Consider the following 23,378-nt stretch of genomic DNA (forward strand, 5'->3'; position numbering starts at 1 on the left):
ATCTTGTTTGACTGACAGCATTTTTAAACCACTTTAAATGGCATATGTTTGGTTACATTTAATTATTTGATTTCACTTGAAATTATAAAGAAGAAACATTCTCAACACTCACACTCAACGCTCTATGTCGGCTATGACAGGGTTCGCGGTGGGCTAGAAGGAAGGTTTAATTTAATTTAACAAACTTTACAGTTTTTTAACAACTGGCAAGTGAAGGATTCAGAGTGAACTCGGACAGCTCAATACAGTTGCTACTGTACAACTGTTAAAAATGTCAGCAAAGATAAAAGATACTTTAAAGAATGTTTGTAACTAAATAGTTATCTTCTGTACAAAACACTGAAACATTTCTCACAATATGTTTTATGTTTTGCAGAAGAAAGAAAGTCAAGCAGGTTTGTAAACATTTTGGGGTGAGAAAATGATGCAATTTTAAAAAGTTAAGAAACTAAATTTTCTCAATTGCTTCTTAAGATGTAAAATGGGTTATTAGGAATGGCATCAATAGTATGATCAATATTGACTTATAATTGCACTCAGTTATTTAGAATCAAACAGCAATTTGCAATTGCAGCTGCTCATTTGACCATTTGATCACAGAAGATTAAGAGGCTTTACAGTATATTATGTGACGTGTTTAATGACACATTCTCTTTCAGGTTAAATAAACTCCAAGCAGTTCTTCAGATGGATTTTGAAGTGGAAGATGTCAGCAGTCAATCGGAGATTCAGGTGATTAAGTGGGAGTTGACACTTCCTGATGAGGTCAAAATGATGGGGGCGTCTGAAGGCACCATGAGGATCTACACCACTCAGAGAAACTTTGTAGGCCTGGCTCCTCTAGTTATGGTAGGTTATGGTACTTCATTAAAGACAGTAAAAAAAAAAAAAGTAAAACATCTCTATCTGAGACAGTAAAGCATCTTCATTACTTATTTACTGGCATTTTGAAAGACAGATTTGATCAAGCAGGGTACCAGGGGCTCAACACTGTGACAGAGCTTGTAAATGTGACAAGCTTCATCTGCAAGACCGATCATGCTGACCTTTGGATTGTGTCCAAATATGAGCAGATTTAGGCATAATCAATCAGATTTTCTGTAGCAGCTCTAATATACAGCTGAACACTGTCCCAGAAATCCGAAAACAGCACCGGAATGAAAATGGCCAAAAACCCCTAACATGTTTGCCAGTACTTCTTTAGGAGAGGATACTTTTAGTATACATTTTTATACTTGTAAGAGATATACAAAATTAAACTTAAGTATAAGAAATGTTGGTCACACTTTATTTGGGGACCAGTTCTCACTATTTACTAATCATTAACTATGATTTTTTCGTAAACTCCTAATCTGCTGCTTATTAATAGTGAGGTATTGTTAAATTTACTGTAGGTATGGAGTAGGATTAAGGGATCTAAAGTATGGTTATGCAGAATAAGGCATTAATATGTGCTTTATAGGTACCAATAAAGAGCCAATATGCTTGTACTATGCATGCTAATAAGCAACTAGTTAATAGTGAGAATTTGTCCCTAAACTAATGCGTTACAGGGCATTACCCCAGTGACAGCCGAGAATGTCAGAATTGCTATTGCTAGTCGCTTTTAGGTGGTTTTACAGGGCAAGGGATTTTCTCATTTCAGAGAGCATTATATTGGATAAGAAATTAATCTATTTTTATTCATGGACAAAACAGTGCTATTTGATCAGCCTGATGGCAAATTCCTTTTTTCATTTTTAGTAAAACAATATTGATATAGCTTATGCTTATTTTTTAATCCATTACATAAAGGTAAATTAAGTGACCTTTGCTTCCTGAAAACCGGTTTCATTTATGTGAGCTGGCATTTTGCATCTGTCAGGATCTTTAAAGTTCAGAGGTTTACCCCACTAAGCTGGTGCTTCCCATTCACTGAAGACAATATTGGGAAATGGGGTTTTGTCCCATAAAATAATCCATTTTTGCTTTTCACTTGTTCTCATTAAAATGACTTTGATTACATAAAATTGTATCAGACTGTATAGTGCATCTCTGGCCCAGATTATCTAAATAGATTGACACAGTCTATCCCAACCTAAAATCTGCTTAATGTCCCTGAGCCAGTGGCAGGATAATTTTTGGTGTTACCATTCATTCTGGGAGCATATAAAGTTATATGCTTCAAAACTTAAGTAGGCTATTACTATTTTCTGTATAGAGCAAAATAGAAAAAAGTCACTCTGCAATTCAACTGCAAGTACCCTCATGTTTATTTGAAGTGCAAATTTTATTCATTTCAAATGAGAGTAAAATTAAACAAGAAGCATAGATGTTTAACCCATCACTTCATCAAAACAGTTGGTACACTGTTGCAGTAAATGAAGCCCTAAATGTTCTCAGAATTTACAGGCCTTTTGCTGAACAAGGTGGATATGTCGACTGCCTTCCTCTTCATTTCGATTATTTATCATAAACCCTACATTTGTGTGGAAATATGCTGTCAGTGCTTAATTTACATATGTTCTGTTTCTGTTGCAGACATAAATTAATAAAATACTACCCGTCTGTCTGGGTATCAAAAACTGTTCTACATATGTGACTTTAAGAGCTAAAGATTGCATTAAATGTTGCCCAAATCTGCAATAATTTACAGATCAACTGATGGAGTAACAGGGCTCTACGCTTACTTTTCTTTTTAGGAGCACGGTCAAAAATTTAGGAGCACATTCTAATCAATAATTAAAAATTCTGATATAAAATTTACCTTTCCATTACGAGGTGATATTTGACTCAAAGTGATTTACAGGGAATTTTGTTTTTACCTTTGTAATGGCAAAGTATTAAAAGTATATCATCTTTTATTTATCAATTAAAAAAATTCTAAGCTTTTTAACATTGATAATTAAAACAACAGAATAAAAGGTAGAATAAGAATAAATTATCAATCAAATGAAATCAGTATTTAAGAAATAAATTTGTACTACAGAGGTGGCACAGAAGAACACACGAGTGGCTTGTAGGTGTATTTTCAGACATTTAATGAGGCTGAGAGTGCAATTAAATTTATAAATTCATGTTGAGGTTAATGTTTTAAATACAAAATTTTGAATATAGAAATATTAAATTATTTAAATAAGGAGGAAATATACTTTAAAATTAAACTAAAACTGCCAGCAGGTGGCGGCAAGTCACTGATTTTATCACTGACTCATTCATTTATTTGATTCGTTTGAACGGCTGATTCATTCAGGAATGAAGTGTGACTGTATTTACGCACCCCGGGTCAGTCGCACGTTTCTCCTAAATATTTTTTTCATAGTCGCACGCAGTAGGCTAGTTTTCAGTCTCAAATGTGACTGAAATGGTCGCACTGTAGAGCCCTGAGTAATATTAATGCAATAAAAACTTAAAGTGTTCGATCCACATGTGACCAACAGAAATAAATCAATTCCTAATGCCTTAGTGACGCCTAATCTATAGCCAAACAGTATTGTATTATGTGAGTTTGACAGAATAAACTACGTTTTATATAACATACGAAAACTAAGTTTTACTTGTAAGTTTCCTCTCCCGCGTTGATTGCTCATCTCAAACTTGAACAGACCATGTGCTGCAGCTTTGATAGTGTGGCTGTGTGAGTGCGCAAAGTCTCTCGCCGCAACGCAGGTAAAGAGCAAATTCTACGGTACAAATAATACAAGTTTATTATATTTATTTTTAATATAGTGTTTCGTCAATGTCCGCGTTCATTTTTATATATATATATATATATATATATATTATAAAAAAAAAAACTCCACTCTTTCTGTTTGGGGGGGGGGGGGGGCCAATGGGGTGGCCAGTGTCATTTTAGGGGTGGCCGTAGCCCCCCCTTGGAGGCGCCACTGCCCTGAACATTCTGTCTTTACTTGTGAAATTGGTGTAAAAGGTGCACTGATATTATGACATTAATTTCATTACTAGATTGCATAGTGTTATCGTAACATGTTGAATCTCTGACCTCCATTTGTAAGAGTGCTAAGGTTTAAGCTTAGCTCAGTATTAAGATCCAACATTTAACTTTGATCTCTGTCCCCTGTGTAGGACACTGAGCTGTTGAACACTGCAGTGCTGACTGGTAAGAGGGTTATGGTGGCAGTAAGAACTATTGCTGTGGAACAGGATGGTTCTGTATTGGATGTCTCAGAGTTTGCTGACTGCAGCTCCACAGATGAAGATGTTCTTAAGGTACAGTCATTATACTGTTTTTACTCTTGTATCTCAGCTTGGATACAGTGGCTGTCACATCGAGTCATATCAAACTCTCATCCTCTGTGCACATATTAGAAAAAAAATAGGTCAATAGCGTGATGGTATTTATTCAAAATGACATAAATTCAATTCTTTCAATGAGTTTAATGCAACACTGACATAATGAGCATATTTTCATTTAAATTTATTTTAAGGGCATTAATTTAAAAAATAATATGCTCTGATATCATAATGAATAAAACAGCCTTATTAAAATAATTTTATTTATTAAAAAGTAAACGTTATTAAAGAGTTTGCATAAATTTTATTATTTTATAGATTCATCAATTATTTTAACACCATTTCTCTACTTCTAATTAATATTTGAAAAAGTTTTGTCAAATCAAAGTTGGAAATGAAATATCATAAGCCCGCTTATGTGTCAAGGTAAAAAAATTTCTTAAAATAGAATAAAAGTCAGAACATTTTTTTTTTTATGATGAGAAGATTAGTTCAGATCACGCTGTGTGACTGTCTAAAATAATAACATGATTTAATAATAAAACAAAACATGAATTATTAATTGATATAGTTTTTAAGTTTTTACATTGAAAAGTATATTTAAAAATGTTTTGAAAATAACAACTACAATCTGTACACACCAAGTAACATTTTTAGAGCCATTCAATTTAATCTTGAAAATTAAGATCTTGACACATTTTTTTCTTATTTGTCATTAACCCAATGACAAACGATGTATAGCTGTGCAAGGTTGTGTGTGTGTTTAAGCATGCCATTGTCAGACAGAAGTAAGGTCTGAAATGAGACCTCAAAGAATTCTCTGGTGTATGCAATGTCTGCCACTGAGCCTGTGTTCTTGGGACAGTCCTCTGAAAGTCAGTAAGACATGTTTTGACCTCACTCAGGAGGCCTGTATCCTCTTTGTTGAGGAGTTAATCTGAAAGGACAGCTCAGCACTGTGACTACAGCCAAGATCAGAGACTTAGAAGAACTTCAGTCCTGTCTCATTCAAGGACAACATCGCTTTCTGGCCTCATTTCTTAGAATTACACAGAAATGCATTTACTGTGATGTTCTCAGTAAAAAAATATATATCCAAACTTTAGATTAATAGATTATACATGAGCAAGAAACATGATGAGACTCATGTTTGGAATAGTTTCTATATTAATAGAATAGTTGCTATAGTATACTCTTGTTTTTCCAAACCAGCATGCTGCTATTTTATTTATTTTTTTTCCCCAGAAGCTGAAAGCACTCACATGGCTTCAGAAGACTTTGTCACACAGATTGTATGGGCTCTTTTCATTTTATTATTATTATTTATTTTTTTTAGCCTTTTGGAGCCTGATATAGCATTGACAGTATGAATTATTGTTGTATAGACAACAGCTGTGTGCAGATTCTTCAAAAACTGTTTAATGTTGTGTTGTAGTACAGTAGTTCTACTTTTGAGAGTTTTCATGTAAATAATAGCATATGGTTTGGAACAACATTTAATATTGCTTTAAATAATTAATTTCAAGACTGGTTAGTTAATATATTTCTTATCCATCAATGAAAATGATTCCAGAAAAAGCAAAACAAAGCTTTGCAACTTAATCAAGCAGCATACAGAACAAGCGGAGTGACCTTTTATCTCGAGTTTTCTATAATCACTCCTCTCCTGATCCACTCCAAGTTTTTTTTTACCTCACTGGTGAGAGAAATCTTCTCTGGGATACTTATTGTACTCAAGAGCATGATCTGTTTAAGTCCGATGTCATACTAACAAGACACAACTAAGCTTCTTGTTCCACAAGTTGAAAGATGTAGTTCCAAGTACACAACTTTGCAATGCTGTTTGTTGAAACTATGGTTGTGGGAAACACTGAATCATTAAACTATGTTGGCAACAAGAGAACTTGTGACCATAGGTGGCTAACTATGCTTTTGGGAAATGCACCAATTATAGAGTGATGGAAAACACCACTGTTTGGACTTCTAAAAATTACAGTCTTGCAAGAGAAAATTCAAAAATTAAAGAACAAAAATTCAAGAACCTAAACCTATTCCAGAAAGGAGTGTAAATAAAGTTACAAACAGTTTCATATTCTCTTCTAATCTGTCAATCATCTAGTCATCCTTGCATCTATCTCTCTCTGCAACTACTGTACCAGAAAAACATTTTTTTTTTTACCTGGTTAGATGTAAATTTCTGCGAACTACTTTCTCTCCCTGCTACTGTTTCCTGCTGCTCCGTCATTTTGGAACACATACTGTAGTATGTTTAGTCCCTCAGAGGCGCATGTGCTGTCAATGCATTAGGCATAAACCAAGGCTTCAGTCACCATCTAGCACACATTTATCAAATCAGGCTGTTCTGAGATTCCTGTCAGAATGACGTAGTTCTGTACAGGCCCCTCCCACGATAGTTGATTGACAAGACCGTCTTACCTTAGACCTGCCCTGAGTGAGCTGTCATTCGTCCACCATTGTGTCGACTCCGGTGCAATATGTCTCTGATTAAGTGATTGAAGTATTTAGTTGTTGGATGTAATAATGAATACAGCAGTCGTCATTTACTCCCGATATATGAGCCACTGAGGATGCAAAGGATTAACATTACTTTGATTTTGAAGAGAATGCGCCATTCCCCGATCTACATAAATGCATCTATTTATCTTTCCGCAAATCTTTGAGCGCATTGACTGTGTGCGTCTACAACAGCAAGTTATACGCTTATATATCTTTGAATATTCATTGATTATTATGGTGAATGCGAGATGGCTGATGCATCAACGTATCTGGATATCTATGGTCTGCTCGTCATTCCATGGAAGAGAAGGGCGGAGTCAGCAGAGCTCACTAGCATTTAAAGCAACATGGACTAGAACAGCGTGCTGAAAGCAGAGCTGATTTTGACAGGGTAAAGGTGTTTTTTACACTACCACTGTGAAATTTTAGCCAAAGTATGTTATAGACTTTCACCCTAAAGAATCATATCAACTTGTGTAAAATGGGCATCCGATGACCCCTTTAAAGGGATTGCTTCTAATCTCAGTTTACCTGTATAAAAGAAAACCTGTCCACAGAAGCAATCAATAAATCAGATTCCAAACTCTCCACCATGGCCAAGACCAAAGAGCTGTCCAAGGATGTCAAGATTGTAGACCTACACAAGGCTGAAATGGGCTACAAGACCATCGCCAAGCAGCTGTGAGAAGGTGACAACAGTTGGTGCGATTATTCGCAAATGGAAGAAACACAAAATAACTGTCAATCTTCCTCGGGCTCCATGCGAGATCTCACCTCGTGGAGTTTCAATGATCATGAGAACGGTGAGGAATCAAAAAAGTCAAACAGGCGTGCACACCCCAACCACCCAGATCGGGCTCAGGTGCAGGACAACTGAGGAACTTGAACAAAGAAAAAAGAGAGAAGTCCGCACACTGAAAATAGCTGCTCCAAATGAATTTAATAACAGCAACGTTTCGACCCTCAGGTCTTCATCAGGCTCAATACCCACATGGAATACAATCAGCTTTAAACAGCAACAGGTAATCACCTTAATTGGGTCCACACACAAAAAAACGGTGAGGAATCAGCCCAGAACTACACGGAAGGATCTTGTCAATGATCTCAAGGCATCTGGGACCATAGTCACCAAGAAAACAATTGGTAACACACTACGCCGTGAAGGACTGAAATCCTGCAGCGCCTCAAGGTTCACCTGCTCAAGAAAGCACATGTACAGCCCGTCTGAAGTTTGCCAATGATTCAGAGAAGAACAAGTGTTGTGGTCAGATGAAACCAAAATCCAGCTCTTTGGCATCAACTCAACTCGCCGTGTTTAGAGAAGGAGGAATGATGCCTATGACCCCAAGAACACCATCCCCACCGTCAAACATGGAGGTGGAAACATTATGCTTTGGGGGTGTTTTTTTGCTAAGGGGACAGGACAACTGCACCGCTTAAAAGGGACGATGGACGGGGCCATGTATCGCCAGGGCCAGAGCATTGAAGCCAGACAGGGCATTGAAAATGGGTCGTGGATGGGTATTCCAGCATGACAATGACCCAAAACACATGGCCAAGGCAACAAAGAAGTGGCTCAAGAAGAAGCACATTAAGGTCCTGGAGTGGCCTAGCCAGTCTCCAGACCTTAATCCCATAGAAAATCTGTGGAGGGAGCTGAAACCTCAATGACTTAGAGGATCTGCAAAGAGGAGTGGGACAAAATCACTCCTGAGATGTGTGCAAACCTGGTGGCCAACTACAAGAAGCGTCTGACCTCTGTGATTGCCGACAAGGGTTTTGCCACCAAGTACTAAGTCATGTTTTGCGAAGGCATCAAATACTTATTTGACTCATTAAAATTCAAATCAATTTAAAACTTTTTTGAAATGCTTTTTTCTGGATTTTTTTTTGTTATTCTGTCTCTCACTGATAAAATAAACCTACCATTAAAATTATAGGCTGATCATTTCTTTGTCAGTGGGCAAATGTTCAAAATCAACAGGAGATCTATTTTTTTTTTCCACTGTATTAATACGCTACATATTCACTAAACTGTTTAGGCTAGGCAGACTTGCTTTCCAGCACCAGGATGACAGTCAACGTCACCCCTGCATGCCTTCCTCAATCTTGTTAAAATTTAATTGCATCATAAATTATACAATTGATTTAATCATGTGGAGGCATGCATTTGGTACATGCTGAACCGTTAAGTGACTTTGAGACTCCCAATGCCATGCATTATATTTCAGATGTGACAGTAAATGCCTAAAGGTTACATTTAAAATGCACCATAAGGGCCATAGAGTTAGAATCAACCACCATTTCATTTTATATATTATACATTTTAATTTAATTACAATTTTACATATTATACATTTCTAAGTTGAGTTCATTCATGAAGGAAATAACTACCAAAGCAATTTGATCTCAAGAAGTTGAATAAAAATCAAATTTAAACGCTGATCTAAATTATGCTTGGTCTCAAAAGTTGTTTTTACTTGGACTAAGCACCATCAAATCCTCTTACACAAGTCCGTTCAAATCCATCAGAACATGACTACAGTTTGAACAGCCTGTTCATTCAGAATTATAAATAACATAAACAACATTTTTGGATGCCCTCAGGTGTCCGACAGATGCGACTTTGTCTACGTGAATGGAAAAGAAACCCAGGGTCGACTGCGGATGCTGGTGAATTTTACCTACAGTTACCTGAGCGCTCAGCTGGAGATGATGGTGTGGTTCCCTCGTCTTCCACTGGATATAGAGGTGTCTGATACAGAGCTGAGTCAGATCAAGAGCTGGAGGATCCCCATCATATCCACCAAAAGGTACAAACACACAGTGACCGCATTCAAATGCACAATTTCTAGTTAATGCCTATATTGTGATTAGCATCTATTCTGAAAAACTAATAAAGGAATATTTCTGTATACATGTACATGTCAGCTTACAATGCATTTAATGTCCTGTCTGACTGGACATTGTTTTTTTTTGTTCATTTGCAAATCTCTTTGCACTTTTTAATTTACTTACCTGCTTTCTTTTCTTTGTGGCAAGGCTTAGAATAGTTGTTCTCAAACAGGGGGCCTCATTAAACATCTAAAAGGCCACAAATAATAATAATAATAATAAGGCTAATAAAAAAGCCTAAAGAAAGAAAAAAACAAAAACAACTTAATATGTAAACTGAAAATTAGATGGATAGATAGCTAGATATTTTTAGATATTTTTTACTCTGGAATCACAAAATGAAACAGGGTTAATTTACTATATCAACAGTTTCTGGTAATAGTAATTTAAATTGTTATAATTAAATCTTAGAATGTCTTTAATAGTCTATTTTACACACATTATCTACAGTATAATATGCATGGTTTCAAATAACAGGGAATAAGATGAACCTTTTAAATAAATTTTAATCTGAAATTTTTAAAAGACAATAGTTACGTAATATAAAATTAATTGTATTGATTGGAAAGATCTCTGAAAAGAGGAAAATAGCATTAACACAATACAATTGTGAGCGTTAGAACATTATAGCCAGTAAATGCTTTTAAATGTCAAATCCACTTTCAGACAGGGTCAAGTAGATTATGAATTGTGGAAAAATTGTGAATAAGATTGTGTAAAGTTATGAGTAGTCTAAATACTGTTGCATAATGGATTACATGAGGCAGAAAATCCTCTCATTAATTCAGTTTGATCCAATAAGTGTTTCATGCATGTACATGGCTTGTCTGAAGGCATTTTAAACATTATTTGAATTATATAAATATGGGTGTGTGGTTTAATTTCCAAATGAGGCCTTATCTAAGCTGTTTTTGAAGACTATGAAAGGTGACAGATGAAGTTACATGACTAGAAGTGGGTGGTCAGTAACATCTGTATGTCCCTGACAGCAAACCAGGCTGGAGCAGTGAGGAAGAGCGTAAGGGCCGGGGATGTATGCTGCAGTTCCAGCATGCTCTGGTGCGAGTCCTCACACACTTTGTGGCAGAGCAATCAGACCCTCGGGAGCCACAGGCCTTCTTCCTGGGCTCTGATTGGCAGGTGGATGTGACCAGACTGGTGCGGTACTTCCTGAAGGTGGAGGACACCAATATTGCCCGTCTGCAGGCAGGCAGCATTCTGTCAGGACAAGATGTGGGCACCACGTCTATAAAGGTAAAATCTGTTGAGTTTGGCCTACATACAACAAGATTAATGGAGCAGGCCACACATAAATCCGTATTGATCTCATGCAGGCCTTAATAACTAGGTGTCTCCTTTTTTCAGGTCCTTTCCCCATTGTCAGACTCCATCCTGGCAGAGAAGACGGTGAAGGTCGTGGATGATCGAGTGACCATCACTGAACTGGGCCTGCAGTTGGTCAGTGGTCTCACACTCAACCTGCAGCTCAGCACAGGAAGTAACAGAGTCATCAGCGCCACGGCAACCACACAGGAAGCTCTCAGCAATCCTAAACAGGTCATTTCACAGCACTTTCTTTAACCTTAACCAAAATTTGGGGCATCTATAAATGTCTTTAACACTGATTTGTCTGATTGTACAACTTTCAAGCAATAAATATTTAGCATAATTTCAATTGATAAAGTTGCCATATTTACATTTAAAAGAATTGGTAACAGGTTGTAAGTAAAAGGATTGCTAATTTAACCATTAAGCTTCCCTGTTAGGACTAGCTATTTTGTACATAATCATTTTATACTGTGCATAAATATTACATAGATTAGGTAATCAGATTCAAAAAATAAAGTACTTAAAGTAAAAACTGTAGATTATATTACATAAAATACTTGTAATCAGACTAAAGTAATTTTTCAAAAAGTCATCAGAATATATTACCTAAAATGTGTAATGTAATGGATCACATTACTTGCTACAATTTTTGTCATGTCATTTGGAATCAGTAACAGACTACATATTGTAAGTAATCTACCAAGTACTGTATATATGAGTGTTGTCCTGATACCAACATGTCAGTTGGTTTTTGGTACCAAATTCCAGAATTTAGTGGTTCTCTATACCAATTTTGGTACAAACAAACAAACAAACAATAAATAATACAGAGTTGAAGTCAGAAGTTTACATATACCTTGCAGAATCTGCAAAATGTTAGTTATTTTACCAAAATAAGAGGGATCATACAAAATGAATGTTTTTTATTTAGTACTTACCTGAATAAGATATTTCACATAAAACACATTTACATAGTCCACAAAAGAAAATAATAGAATTTATAAAAATGACCTCGTTCAAAAGTTTACATACGCTTTATTCTTAATACTGTGTTGTTAACTGAAAGATCCACAGCTGTGTTTTTTTTGTTTAGTGATAGTTGTTCATGAGTCTCTTGTTTGTCCTGAACAGTTAAACTGCCGACTGTTCTTCAGAAAAATCCTACAGATCCTACACATTCTGTGGTTTTTCAGCATTTTTTGTTTATTTGAACCCTTTCCAACAATGACTTTCCAGCAATGACTGTTTACACCCCTGGCTTTTAATGCATCAATTTTCCTTCAGGAGCATCAGTGAGCATTCAAACCTTCTGTAATAGATGTATATGAGTACATTTCAGTTGTCCTCAGTGTGAAAAGATGGATCTCAAAATCATACAGTCATTGTTGGAAAGGGTTCAAATACACAAAAAATGCTGAAAAACCACAGAATTTGTGGGACCTGAAGAATTTTTCTAAAGAACAGAGGGAAGTTTAACTGTTCAAGACAAGCAAGGGACTCATGAACAATTCAGGTAACAACACAGCATTACGAATCAAGTGTATGTAAACTTTTGAATGGGTCATTTAATTCAACTATTATTTTCTCATGTGGACTATATGCAAATGCCTTTTATGTGAAATATCTTATTCAGGTCAGGTCAGTACTAAAAGAAAAAAAAACATGCATTTTGTATGATCCGTCTTATTTTGGTAAAATAATTAACATTTTGCAGATTCTGCAAGGTGTTTGTAAATTTCTGACTTCAACTGTGTGTGTGTGTGTGTATGTATATCTACATATACATAAGTAACATTTTGTTTCACAGTGGCCTTGCTTCACATTACATTTTATTCTCATTGCAGGAAGCAGTGTTGAGCTCCTGGCTCCAATTTAGTGATGGCTCCCTCACCCCATTGGACATTTATGATTCTACTCACTACCGCCTTGCTGTGACATCACTGGATGAGGGTGTAATCTCTGTGCAGGACTCACCTATGATTATAGTGGCAGAAGGTGAAGGGCAAGGAACGCTGGTGAGAGCTGAGATGACCATTTGTGAGGTCTGTCAGAAATCCAAGCGCAAAAGCACTTTAGCTGTAGGCACTGGCAGTTTAACAGTAAAGTTCCAGACAAACATCAAACGTCCTGACAACAGCAGCATCAACAATAATGACATGGGAAACAGCACAGGATTATTTGTTGGTGTCACTGGGAAGGACAACAGCAGTGAGCGTGGTGCTGAAGGAGAGGAGGCAGAAAAAAAGCTGCAGCAGCCAGAACAGGTTTCAAGCAGAAATTCAGAGTCTGAGCGAGAGGAAAGTGCCTTGATGAAGATTACCACCACAGCCAAGTCGACTGCGCGAGACTCAACTGTTGGCAGCATCGTAAATGATTTGGGAATGGGACGGGCAAACGATGCCTCGGCTGGAGTCAGTAAACCTGGGAATATTTTAAACAGTGGAAACTTCTTTAGTACAGGAAAAGCTGGCAGTGATGGTCGCACAGGAATATCCTGGAGTAGCAATGAGGTTCCTGAGGGTTCGATGTTAAGCACTGGGAGGGCTTCTGGGAACTTAGTGAACTACAATAACTACCCTCCCCAAGTGGAAATCCCCAATCAGGAGCCAAAAAATGACTATGGAGATGATGATGATGATGATGATGGTGACGACGATGATATTGAAGGACCACTGTCAAACCGCCCACTTACGGACCTGGAGATCGGGATGTATGCATTACTGGGAGTCTTCTGCTTGGCTATCATAGTATTTATGGGAAATTGTCTATCATACTTGGTTAAATTTAGGCACAAGCAGACGCCTGGTCAAGTTTCTGAGCAGACTGGTCACCGGCATGACTGGGTATGGCTGGGAACAGATGCTGAGCTGGTTATGAACGTCACTGGAAGCCCATTACAGCAGGACGCTCTTAATACATCTGTGATCGACATAGCACCCAATACAGAGCCTTGTGGTACCCTCACCCGAAGGACCTCTTGCCAGGTGTCTTCTATATCAAATGATACTAATATTTCATGCGTAGGATCCCCTACAGCAAAACCCATCCGAAGTGAATCCCTACACTCACCCACTAGTAAGAGGAAAAGGGTCCAGTTCACCACCTTCACATCCTTGGATCGACAAACTCCTCCCAAAAATTTACCACAAGAGAATGGGCATGGAATTAACTGGGTGGGAAAGGAGGACAGTTGTATGACACCTGAGGTGCCAGTTGCTGAGTCTTTGCAACAGCTATGATTGTTGGCTCACGTGCAGTCTGATTTATGCACCCACAATGTATATCTCTATGCCAGCGATGCGCAACTCTGGTCCACTTTCCTGCAGAGTTTAGCTCCAACCTGTGGTCACCTGAATGCCTTCTTTATTTGGAAAAGTCGTTCTGTTGGTCAGTGCTACACAGGATTATGCTCAAGATTTTCATGGCTTTCATAAGGACAGGTGTGACATTTTCTTTGTGATTAGCCTTTGTAAAAGATTGATTTTGCCTTGATTACGGATCATGATAAAAGGGAGAAAACCCAATATTGCTATTTTTGAGGATTATTAAAAGTACCCCTCCCCCCAACCAACCAACCAAAAAAAAAAAAAAAAAACACACTGTGAGGTAATTAGCTAAGTAAATTTTTCTTTTCATTGGGTAATTTAAAGATTTAATAGAGTAAACTGTCATTCTTTCTCTAAAGCCAAACTCTGAGATAACACTTCATTACAATGATATCTTCCGTTTTGACTGTTACTCTGCATCCTTCCATTTTTTATACTAAATCGCATGTGATTATTGTACAGACAAAAGTTCACTTTGTTTGAAGATATTTTACCACCCTGCATTTGTATGTACAGTCAATTGTTTCATTTTCCATTAAAAAGCCACACGATAAGGCCACGCTCAGTGTATTGTGCTATGATAAGAAATAGAAACCATTTAATCAAAAATGAATGGTGTTTTTTATCTTTTGTAATCTGTTATCTTTCAATACTCAAATATAAAGCACTGTTGGCATGTCCCAGGTTTTCATATTGGTAAAAACATTTGTGGTAACTCCAGCTGTGGAGTCAAATGAAATAGTAGTGATAAAAACATATTTTACATTTTCTGAAGAAAAGGTTGCCCACAAAACTCCATGCCAGAGTTGGAGTTGGCCGATTTTCCCACAATATAATGATATTCTGGTACAAACATATGGCTGAGACCACACACAGGCCAAAAATTCCCATGATTTCAGAGCACCATTAATGTATATATTTTACCTCTACACTGTAAAAAATTTCCTGTAAAATTTACAGTAACTTACTGGCAATTTTGGTTGCCAGTAAGACTGTAAATTTACAAGACTACTGTAAATCAATAATTACATTTGTCCTGTAAAAATTACAGCACACGGCTGTATATATGCTGTAAAATTATGGTGCTTTTTTTTACAGCTATCCCTGTAAAATTACAGTAGCAACGGTTACGAATGTGACTGAAATTACAAGAGCAACTGTGAACTTGCACTGCACATACATTTTACAGTAAATTAGTGCATTTGTTGTGAAATTCAGTTCACTAAAGTAATAGCTGAGATTTAGCACTGCTGTGAGGGTGTATAAACCTACTTTTTCCTCATTTTCAGTATTCTTTGTCAATTTATTGTGTAATGTGAAGAATAAACCTTTCAAAATAACAGGTTTTCATAAATGTAACAATTTATTGTACAATAGATGTTCATTTAACATATGCACCATTTTCCAAAACATATTTGAAACAAAATATAAGAAACAAAAATGGAGATTGCACATTAAACCAAAGGCTTTATCCTGGGGGGGGGGGACTTTCCCTCCAGTGTGACTGAACTTCATTCAGAAACTCAAAGTTTAAATAAACACAAAAGAAAGGGTCTGAACTGTGCCTACCTTTAAACTGCCAAATCCATGAAGGGGCAAGACATTGCATGTACATTAATTTGAACATCAATCATGCACTTGACAATCAGTTCAGAGTCTCTCACTTCAATTTCATTGGAACACTTTTTTTTTTTTTTTTTTAAATGGTAAGCCATTCAAAGTCCATTAGCTTCCGTAGCAGTGTGCATACATGTGGGTTCATTCCTTTCATTTTCTTGTCTCTCTTTCCAGCAACTTTTGATCCAGTTTCCGGGTTAATGCCCACAATTCCTCTATGAAAAAAACACACACAGCAATTGTTTTTTAAAAAACAGCATATACTCAATGAATAAAATAAATTTAAGTGTCATTTTAAAATATAATTTTCCTTAACATTTCATTTATTGAAGAGCTTGGGCCAAAGAAAATATTTCAATAGTTTTACTAAGTTAATTGTATTTTTATAATTAGAATATCATCAAAAAGTTGATTTATTTCACCAATTCCATTCAAAAAGTGAAACTTGTATAATGTATACATTCATTCCACACAGACTGATATATTTCAAGTGTATTTCTTTTAATTTTGATGATTGTAACTGACAACTAATGAAAAGTTATCTTATTATTATACATTACTGACACTCTATCCTCCAATTTGATACTGCTAAGTGCTTTGACACAATCTGTATTGTTAAAAGCGCTTTATAAATAAAGGTGACTTAATATTCTAATTTTCTGAGATACTGAATTTGGGGTTTTCATTAGTTGTCAGTTATAATCAAAATTAAAAGAAATAAACACTTGAAATATCAGTCTGTGTGGAATGAATGTATACATTATACAAGTTTCACTTTTTGAATGGAAATAGTTAAATAAATCAACTTTTTGATGATATTCTAATTATATGACCAGCACCTATATCCATCCATCTATCTATCTATCTATCTATCTATCTATCTATCTATCTATATGGTTTGCATCAGGCACGTGATCAGCTAGAGACAAATAAAGTAAAAACAAAAAAAACAGCAATATTGTGAAACATTACAAAAAAAAAAAAAAAAAAAACTTAAGGTATTCAGGTAACGAAATTTGTTACCTGAAGTTTTATGGTGTAAAAAAAAAAAGTTTACAATTTAAATATATTACAAAATGTAAAGTTATTCCTGTTATGCAAAGCAGAATTTAGAAATCATTACAATTTATTTGACTCAAGAAACATTTCTGATTGTTATTAAATGTAGAAAATTTTGCTGCTTCATATTGTGTGTGGAAATGGTGATACATTATATTTTTTTTCAGGATTTTTTGATAAATGTAAAGTTTAATTAACAACATTTATCTGCATTTATCAAAAATATTAATAAATGCATTAACAAACTTAATGAAATAAAAATAATTTTAGATGTCTTCATTCACTTTATATCACTTCCATGCATGATGAATAAAATTATTAATTTCTCTCCCTTTTAAATCTTATACAAATGTTTGAGTGGTATCGTTTCCACAAAAATATTAAGCAGCAAAACTATTTTTACCATTGATAATAATAAGAAATGTTTCTTGAGCAGCAAATCAGCATATTACAATGATTTCTGAAGGATCACGTGACACTGAAACTTCTCTTAGTAAACAACAACAGATTTATAAACATTTCTAATGACAAATGTTGTGTTCCCAAATGCAATTTAAATTGGCTCGAACCAAGCGCGGCTAGGAGTGAATTCAGTCCATGTTTTAGAAAACAATCTTTAGCAGTTTATTTAGGTAATAGCTTAAGGCCATTTGCATGATTTCAACACCCCCACCCCATCAAAAAAAAAAAAAAAAAAAACCTCAGATCTACGCGAATCGCATGGGTCATCCCTCAGAGGTCGGAAAATATGGAAACCCATATCCCTGATGCATATTTTGTAATAGATTTTTTTGATAAAATATTTTTGCTGGACTTTGGCTGCATGTACTAAATTCAGTGTTCAGTTTTTTGCTGTTTGACAACTTTTCCAAAAAAAATAAAAAATAAATCCAAACTTGTAAACCTAAAAAAGTAAAGAGAATTTGAATGTCTACAATACATTTTTTGTTGGGAGTTTATGCTCTGACATACCTCTGAATAAATTTGAGGGTGCATGCAGCTTCATCCGCATTAACAAGGTTTAAGTTGTAATAGGTCGCAAACAATGCTGCCAGGCCCTCAACAAATGCCTCTGAACATGGGCCAAGGACAACTTCCCTTTCGACTGACAACATCCACTTGCTTGGGGTCATGGATTCACCTGTAAAAGAAATACAGAAGGACATAGCTTAATAAGTGTTGTAAAAGCATGGTTCATGGGTAGTTCATGTTAACTAATAAAGACACTGATACTATAATACTATAAACTAAAAGATAATAAAGACTATGGTTACCAATAAGGAGAGAGAGAGGGAGAGGTTCAGAGACAATAACAAATGGAAGGAATATAGAATAGAACTGTGAAATGGAATACAGGAACAGAGATAGAAAAGGGTTACATTTCTTAGAAAAAGATTCATCCACAACTTCAGGAAAATTGTGCTCTACAACGTCTGATCTCTCACTCTCAGACACAACATCAGAAACGGGAGTTACCGTGGCCATAGCAGGCTCTATCAATTGGTTTACAGAGCACATTTTATGAGTCCGTGATACATGTGATGCGAATGTAGATCTCACCTTAAATGTCCTGTTGCAACCAAATGGGCACCGGATCTCCAGACCTGACTGAATGTGGCTCTTCAAATGAGACAAAAACTGTGTTAGGGTCCCACATTGAACTTCACAAAAGTCTACATGGCATTTAAATGTTTTATCACACATCTGTGCCTGAATCTCTTTAGCAGACGTGTGATGTTCTTTGTGATGTCTGTATATGTGGGACTTCAATGAAGAAAACATGTGGGCAATCAGGCACACCACATCTAAATTGTGAATTAGGCACATTTCTATGCAATTTCATATGCTGCACAAAATGTAGGATTGTGCAGCTCTCATTATTACAGAATTCACAGATAAACATCAACTGCAATAAAAAAAAAGTGCTAATAAAGTTACATACACAGCAGTAAAGCATGTGCACAGTAATTTCCAATGTACTTTGTAATGAACAACTAAAGTACTAATTTGACTACATACACCCTTATAAGTGATATTAACAAAACTAAAACTTAAAAAAAAAAAAACAGCATCTTCATCGAAACAAACACATGCTAATTAGTTAATAGCTTGACAGTCCAGTGAAACACTAATGTTGCCAAGTTGCATAAAACCTACATAACTTAATTTTATTAATGTAATTGCAATGTTTTAAAGTTTACGTGACTACTAACAACAATCCACACTAATTTTATACCGAACAGCTATCGAAAATGTTATAGTAATATGACAGACAGGTCACGCTTTCAAGATGAAAAAAAGTTAGTTAACGTTACCCAGCTAATGTTAATCCTAACATTGCACTAAAACAGCAAATAGCATACAATTGAACAGCTATTTATCCCTTTTGAAACGTCACAAAATAAAAAAAAATATCTTAATGACTGGTAAAACAATAACTGGATGTATCAGGATTTCACGTTTTAACTGAAGCATGAATTAGTTGTTACACTCACCTCCCTCACTCACTCTCACTCTTTTGAGGTCCTCTTCTCTGGTAATCGCAGTGTTGCCTACTTCTTTATCGTAGCGTGCAGGAGTTGAGCGCGAAATAGGAAAAAAAGAGCGCCAGAAGTCGTGACTCGTGAGAAGTCCCAAGATGTCCGCTGCTGATGACGAAATGACATCACATGCACTGCACTCCGCCGAGTTGTCTAATCATGTTTTTTTTTTTTTAAAGCAAACAGTTTTAAACTAATAGATGTGTACATTATATAATCATATGTCAGAGTCAACATGGTGTAAATATTTTGTTAAAAAGGCTGTATTTATTACAGTTGACTGAGTTCCAAAACTGGATTTCAACACTAAAAAAAAAAAAAGAATATGTATGATATCCTGTAGCATCACTGTATAATCATGTTCCCAGAATCTATAGGAAAATACATTCTTGCTTAAATAACATGCACACTATATTATGGTAGATACTACTGTAATTTTACAGCAATTATTTAGCATGTTCCCTGTAATGCTGTAAATTTCAAAATACAGTAGTCTATTGTAAATATTTACTGTAAAAATTACAGCAATTTTTTACAGTGTATATTTGAACTGAAATTCAACAGAAGTTTGTATACAAGTGCTTACTGTATATTTTATTGTGCCATGAAATTAAAAGAAATGTAGATACATTCATAGAAAGTCATGGTTTAAGATTTGAGACCTACAGTCTTAGATGCAAACATAATAAATATTTTATAATATCTTTAGCAAAACCTCTAAATACAAACCTTAATCCCTGAACAAAGTAACTTTTAATAAAAAATAAAAAAAAATCCTCCGAAGAGTAAAATGTGTCCTTAAAAACAATCTTGTGTTTCATTTATTGTACAGAGAGCATCACTGTTCTTCATCTGGGCTTTAGAGAAAAAACAGTTTGGCAGTTGAATCAGCTTATGGCTAACCTAGAGCTATCTTCTGAGTTTATTAAGCCTGTAAATCTTGGCCTTGACACATTTAACATTTTTAAAGCTCTCATTTTTACGACATTAAAAGCAGGGTGTAATTTGTGCCAAACGAGCTAAACAGCACCTCTGAAACTGAATCCGGAATCTAATTACATTTGTTTAAAAAAAAAAATCAAGTATAGTCCATTTCTGTTATTTTTAGTTTAGCATATATCTTGCCTGTCACGTCATATCACATATGCACACGTGAACACAAGCTGCCTGTTCAGTTCAAGCTGCGATCCTCCTAAGAGCAGAAATCTTTCTAGCTAGCAAAGTAATGTCAACACATTCTTTAACTCAGAAAACTCACAACCACTGTGGTAACACACTGGCACTATTATACCGAATCGCCAATCAAGCGCCACAACACAACAAATGTAGAACACAAACACTTGCAAACATGCAGCTCTGTGCACACAGCAAGAGCTCGGCCATGTGCAGTTTCAAATGGATGTCAGGCACACGCTTCTAGATAAATTACTACCCCTCAAAAAAGAAAAACCGCCAGATCTGTCACTCATCCTTGTTCCAAGACCTGATAAATTGTAATTTAAGCACTGGGTAAATGTATATAGTAAAATGTGTGTCCCTTTCATACCTCGAGAAACTAAAAAAGTCAATGTCCTATGAATATATCTTTCCTTTTTATCCTATTTTTAGAAACAAATGGCCACCATTATCTTGGCAGTCATGGGAGAGGCTTGCATATCCAACTGAAATATGCAATTCAGTCTCAAAAGCTCTAGAAAGAGCACAAGCCCTCACCTTTTTAAAGTTCTTAAAGACCTGAGACAAATGATAATCCCATTATACTGTCAGTCAAGAGTCTCCACGAGTTTCTGATAGGTTATTCTCTCCTTCATTAGGTTGTGGAAAGTTGTAATGTAATTCTTTCCGTTTCTCACCAGTCTTTCCTGGAGCCCACAGTCATCCAGGAGTTTTCTGGACATGCTTACAAATTCCTGTAAAAACAAGAACATTGAAATTAATGTTAAGGCTTCACGTGTCTTTTTCTTTTTCTGTTATCCATGAAATATCCATGCAATTATTTGTTACAAAACATTTGATTTTTAAATATACAATCACACAACCTGTCAATCTTTTCTTTTTTTTCTTTTTTTTAAGAATTGTGACGGTAAAGACTGATTGTAAATAAATGCTGTCCTTTTGAACTTTTTATTTAAGAATCCTGAAAAAAGTATGTCAGTTTCCACAAAATAATATTGATAATAAGACAATAAAAAGTAATGTTTGATAATAAGAAGAAATGTTTCTTGAGTAGCAGATCAGCATATTCGAATGATTTCTGATGTGACACTGAAGACTGGAGTAATGACTGATGAACATTTAGTTGTAATACATTTTTGTATCAGCTTTTAATGTATTATTTTCTAAATTCAAAATGTTGCATTTGTGAGCATAAAGCATTTACAAAAAAAAATAATATTAGTTTAAAACAAAAATAAATCATTTTGTATTTATGGAAAAAACTGCTGTCTATCTGAATAATGAAAATATAAAGGCCTTTTTTATTAAGGACAGTGGAATTACTCGTCATGTAAGCTGCTCATGTTGCAACTTTGCCTTTCAACCTGACTTAAAACACCTTCAGCTTCCAGTGACCCCCTGCTATTTACTCTTATCCACAGAGACTCTTGGTAAAGTTGGCTTCACACTGATGTGACAGGCAGGGTATAAACTTCTCTTTCAGCTCAGCAGGATAACAGAAGGCATGAGGAAAAGGCAAACAGTTTTTGTGTCATATGAAAGATTTGACCACAACATGAGGCCTGTCTTTGACACAATGCCATGATGAAACCAGAGTGTAAATGAGTGTGTTTGACAGACATGTTGCCTGGTGGGAAGTTCCTGAGCTCTCTTGGGTGTAGAGCGGGTCAAGTTATTTGCTAAACAGCCATGTAATGTGCAGGATAATATAGTCAACTGATCGATGTCAACAAATCAGATTTTTTTTTTTTTTTAAATAATAGTCTTATTCATTTAATTTATTCCTGTGATGCAAAGCTGAATTTTCAGCATCATTACTCCAGTCATCAGTGTCAAATGATCCTTTAAAAAACATTGTAATATGCTAATATGTTACAGCATTTATATGAAATTTATTTGAAATATTTTGTTATATTCTATGTCTTTACTGTCACTTTTGATCAATTTAATGCATGCAGAGAACTAGACATTATTATTTTTTCATCTGTATTTGATTTGTGTGAAATAATCACTGGATTCTATCACCGTGCCATTTATTGGGACAATAGTAAGTATATTTTACCACTACAGTAATGTATTAAATCCTCCAAATGACATTATGCAAACTGCATAGCAGGTGGGTTGAACTGTAGCACACTCACCTACAGATCGAGACTGAAAAGAGAGGCTTGTACAAGCTCTTTGTCAAGGAACAGCTCTTTGAATTAAGGGTCAAAGCTTAGCATAGGTCACAGGTGTATAGAGGGGCACGTGGTGGATCCAAATGGTCAAAATCGACCTGATTTGCAAACAAACATCAATGCTTTCAACACAATTTTCTGTGACATCTCTAGAGACATCAGATTTTCAGATCCACTATTGCTTTTAATAAATTGCAGATAAGCATGATAAATGGATGTTTGGAAATTACTCAGAGGAGCAGATTGGTTTAGGGATGGAAGTTTTGGTCTTTGACCTTTTAAGCCGCCTTGGGCTCCTCTCAGCCGTTTAGCACGGTGATACAATGAACGCTAAGTCTGTCTGTTCCCCCTAAACACCCAAAACAGGTTAAAGCTTAGTCACCAGCAGATAGAGATGGTGCCAAGAAGAGGAGGTCAACATTACTCTTCTTTTTACAGCACCGTTTTAATGCCAAAAAATATTTTGAGAAAAAGTTGTAAAATTACCAGTTTAAATAATGTCAAGT

The 23,378-nt window shown here is 35.7% G+C and overlaps 2 protein-coding genes and 1 long non-coding RNA gene across 3 annotated transcripts in view; 1 reads left to right on the forward strand and 2 right to left on the reverse strand.

Moving 5' to 3' along the window:
• The window catches only part of LOC306847898 (transmembrane protein 132D-like), a 41,113-nt gene extending 26,560 nt beyond the window's left edge, over nucleotides 1–14,553 (forward strand). The window contains exons 4-9 of the mRNA XM_079382130.1: nucleotides 660–849; nucleotides 4,066–4,209; nucleotides 9,358–9,563; nucleotides 10,635–10,899; nucleotides 11,011–11,202; nucleotides 12,819–14,553. Of these exons, the coding sequence (XP_079238256.1) occupies nucleotides 660–849; nucleotides 4,066–4,209; nucleotides 9,358–9,563; nucleotides 10,635–10,899; nucleotides 11,011–11,202; nucleotides 12,819–14,213 (2,392 nt within the window). The 3' untranslated portion in view covers nucleotides 14,214–14,553. The remainder of the gene's footprint in view (nucleotides 1–659; nucleotides 850–4,065; nucleotides 4,210–9,357; nucleotides 9,564–10,634; nucleotides 10,900–11,010; nucleotides 11,203–12,818) is intronic.
• LOC306847899 (glycosyltransferase 1 domain-containing protein 1-like) overlaps nucleotides 14,062–23,378 on the reverse strand; it is a 35,417-nt gene continuing 26,100 nt past the window's right edge. The window contains exons 12-13 of the mRNA XM_079382131.1: nucleotides 20,053–21,426; nucleotides 14,062–15,226 (exon numbers count right to left, since the gene is read on the reverse strand). Coding sequence (XP_079238257.1) covers nucleotides 21,280–21,426 — 147 coding nt within the window. The 3' untranslated portion in view covers nucleotides 14,062–15,226; nucleotides 20,053–21,279. The remainder of the gene's footprint in view (nucleotides 15,227–20,052; nucleotides 21,427–23,378) is intronic.
• LOC306848758 lies at nucleotides 15,587–19,643 on the reverse strand. Its single transcript, XR_013782275.1, has 4 exons — nucleotides 19,472–19,643; nucleotides 18,537–18,596; nucleotides 17,949–18,117; nucleotides 15,587–16,132 (listed from the first exon to the last, which is right to left on the reverse strand). It is a non-coding gene; the product is annotated as an uncharacterized lncRNA (long non-coding RNA).

This window comes from Barbus barbus (assembly GCF_936440315.1).
Source record: "Barbus barbus genome assembly, chromosome: 28".
Classification (NCBI taxonomy): Eukaryota; Metazoa; Chordata; class Actinopteri; order Cypriniformes; family Cyprinidae; genus Barbus; species Barbus barbus.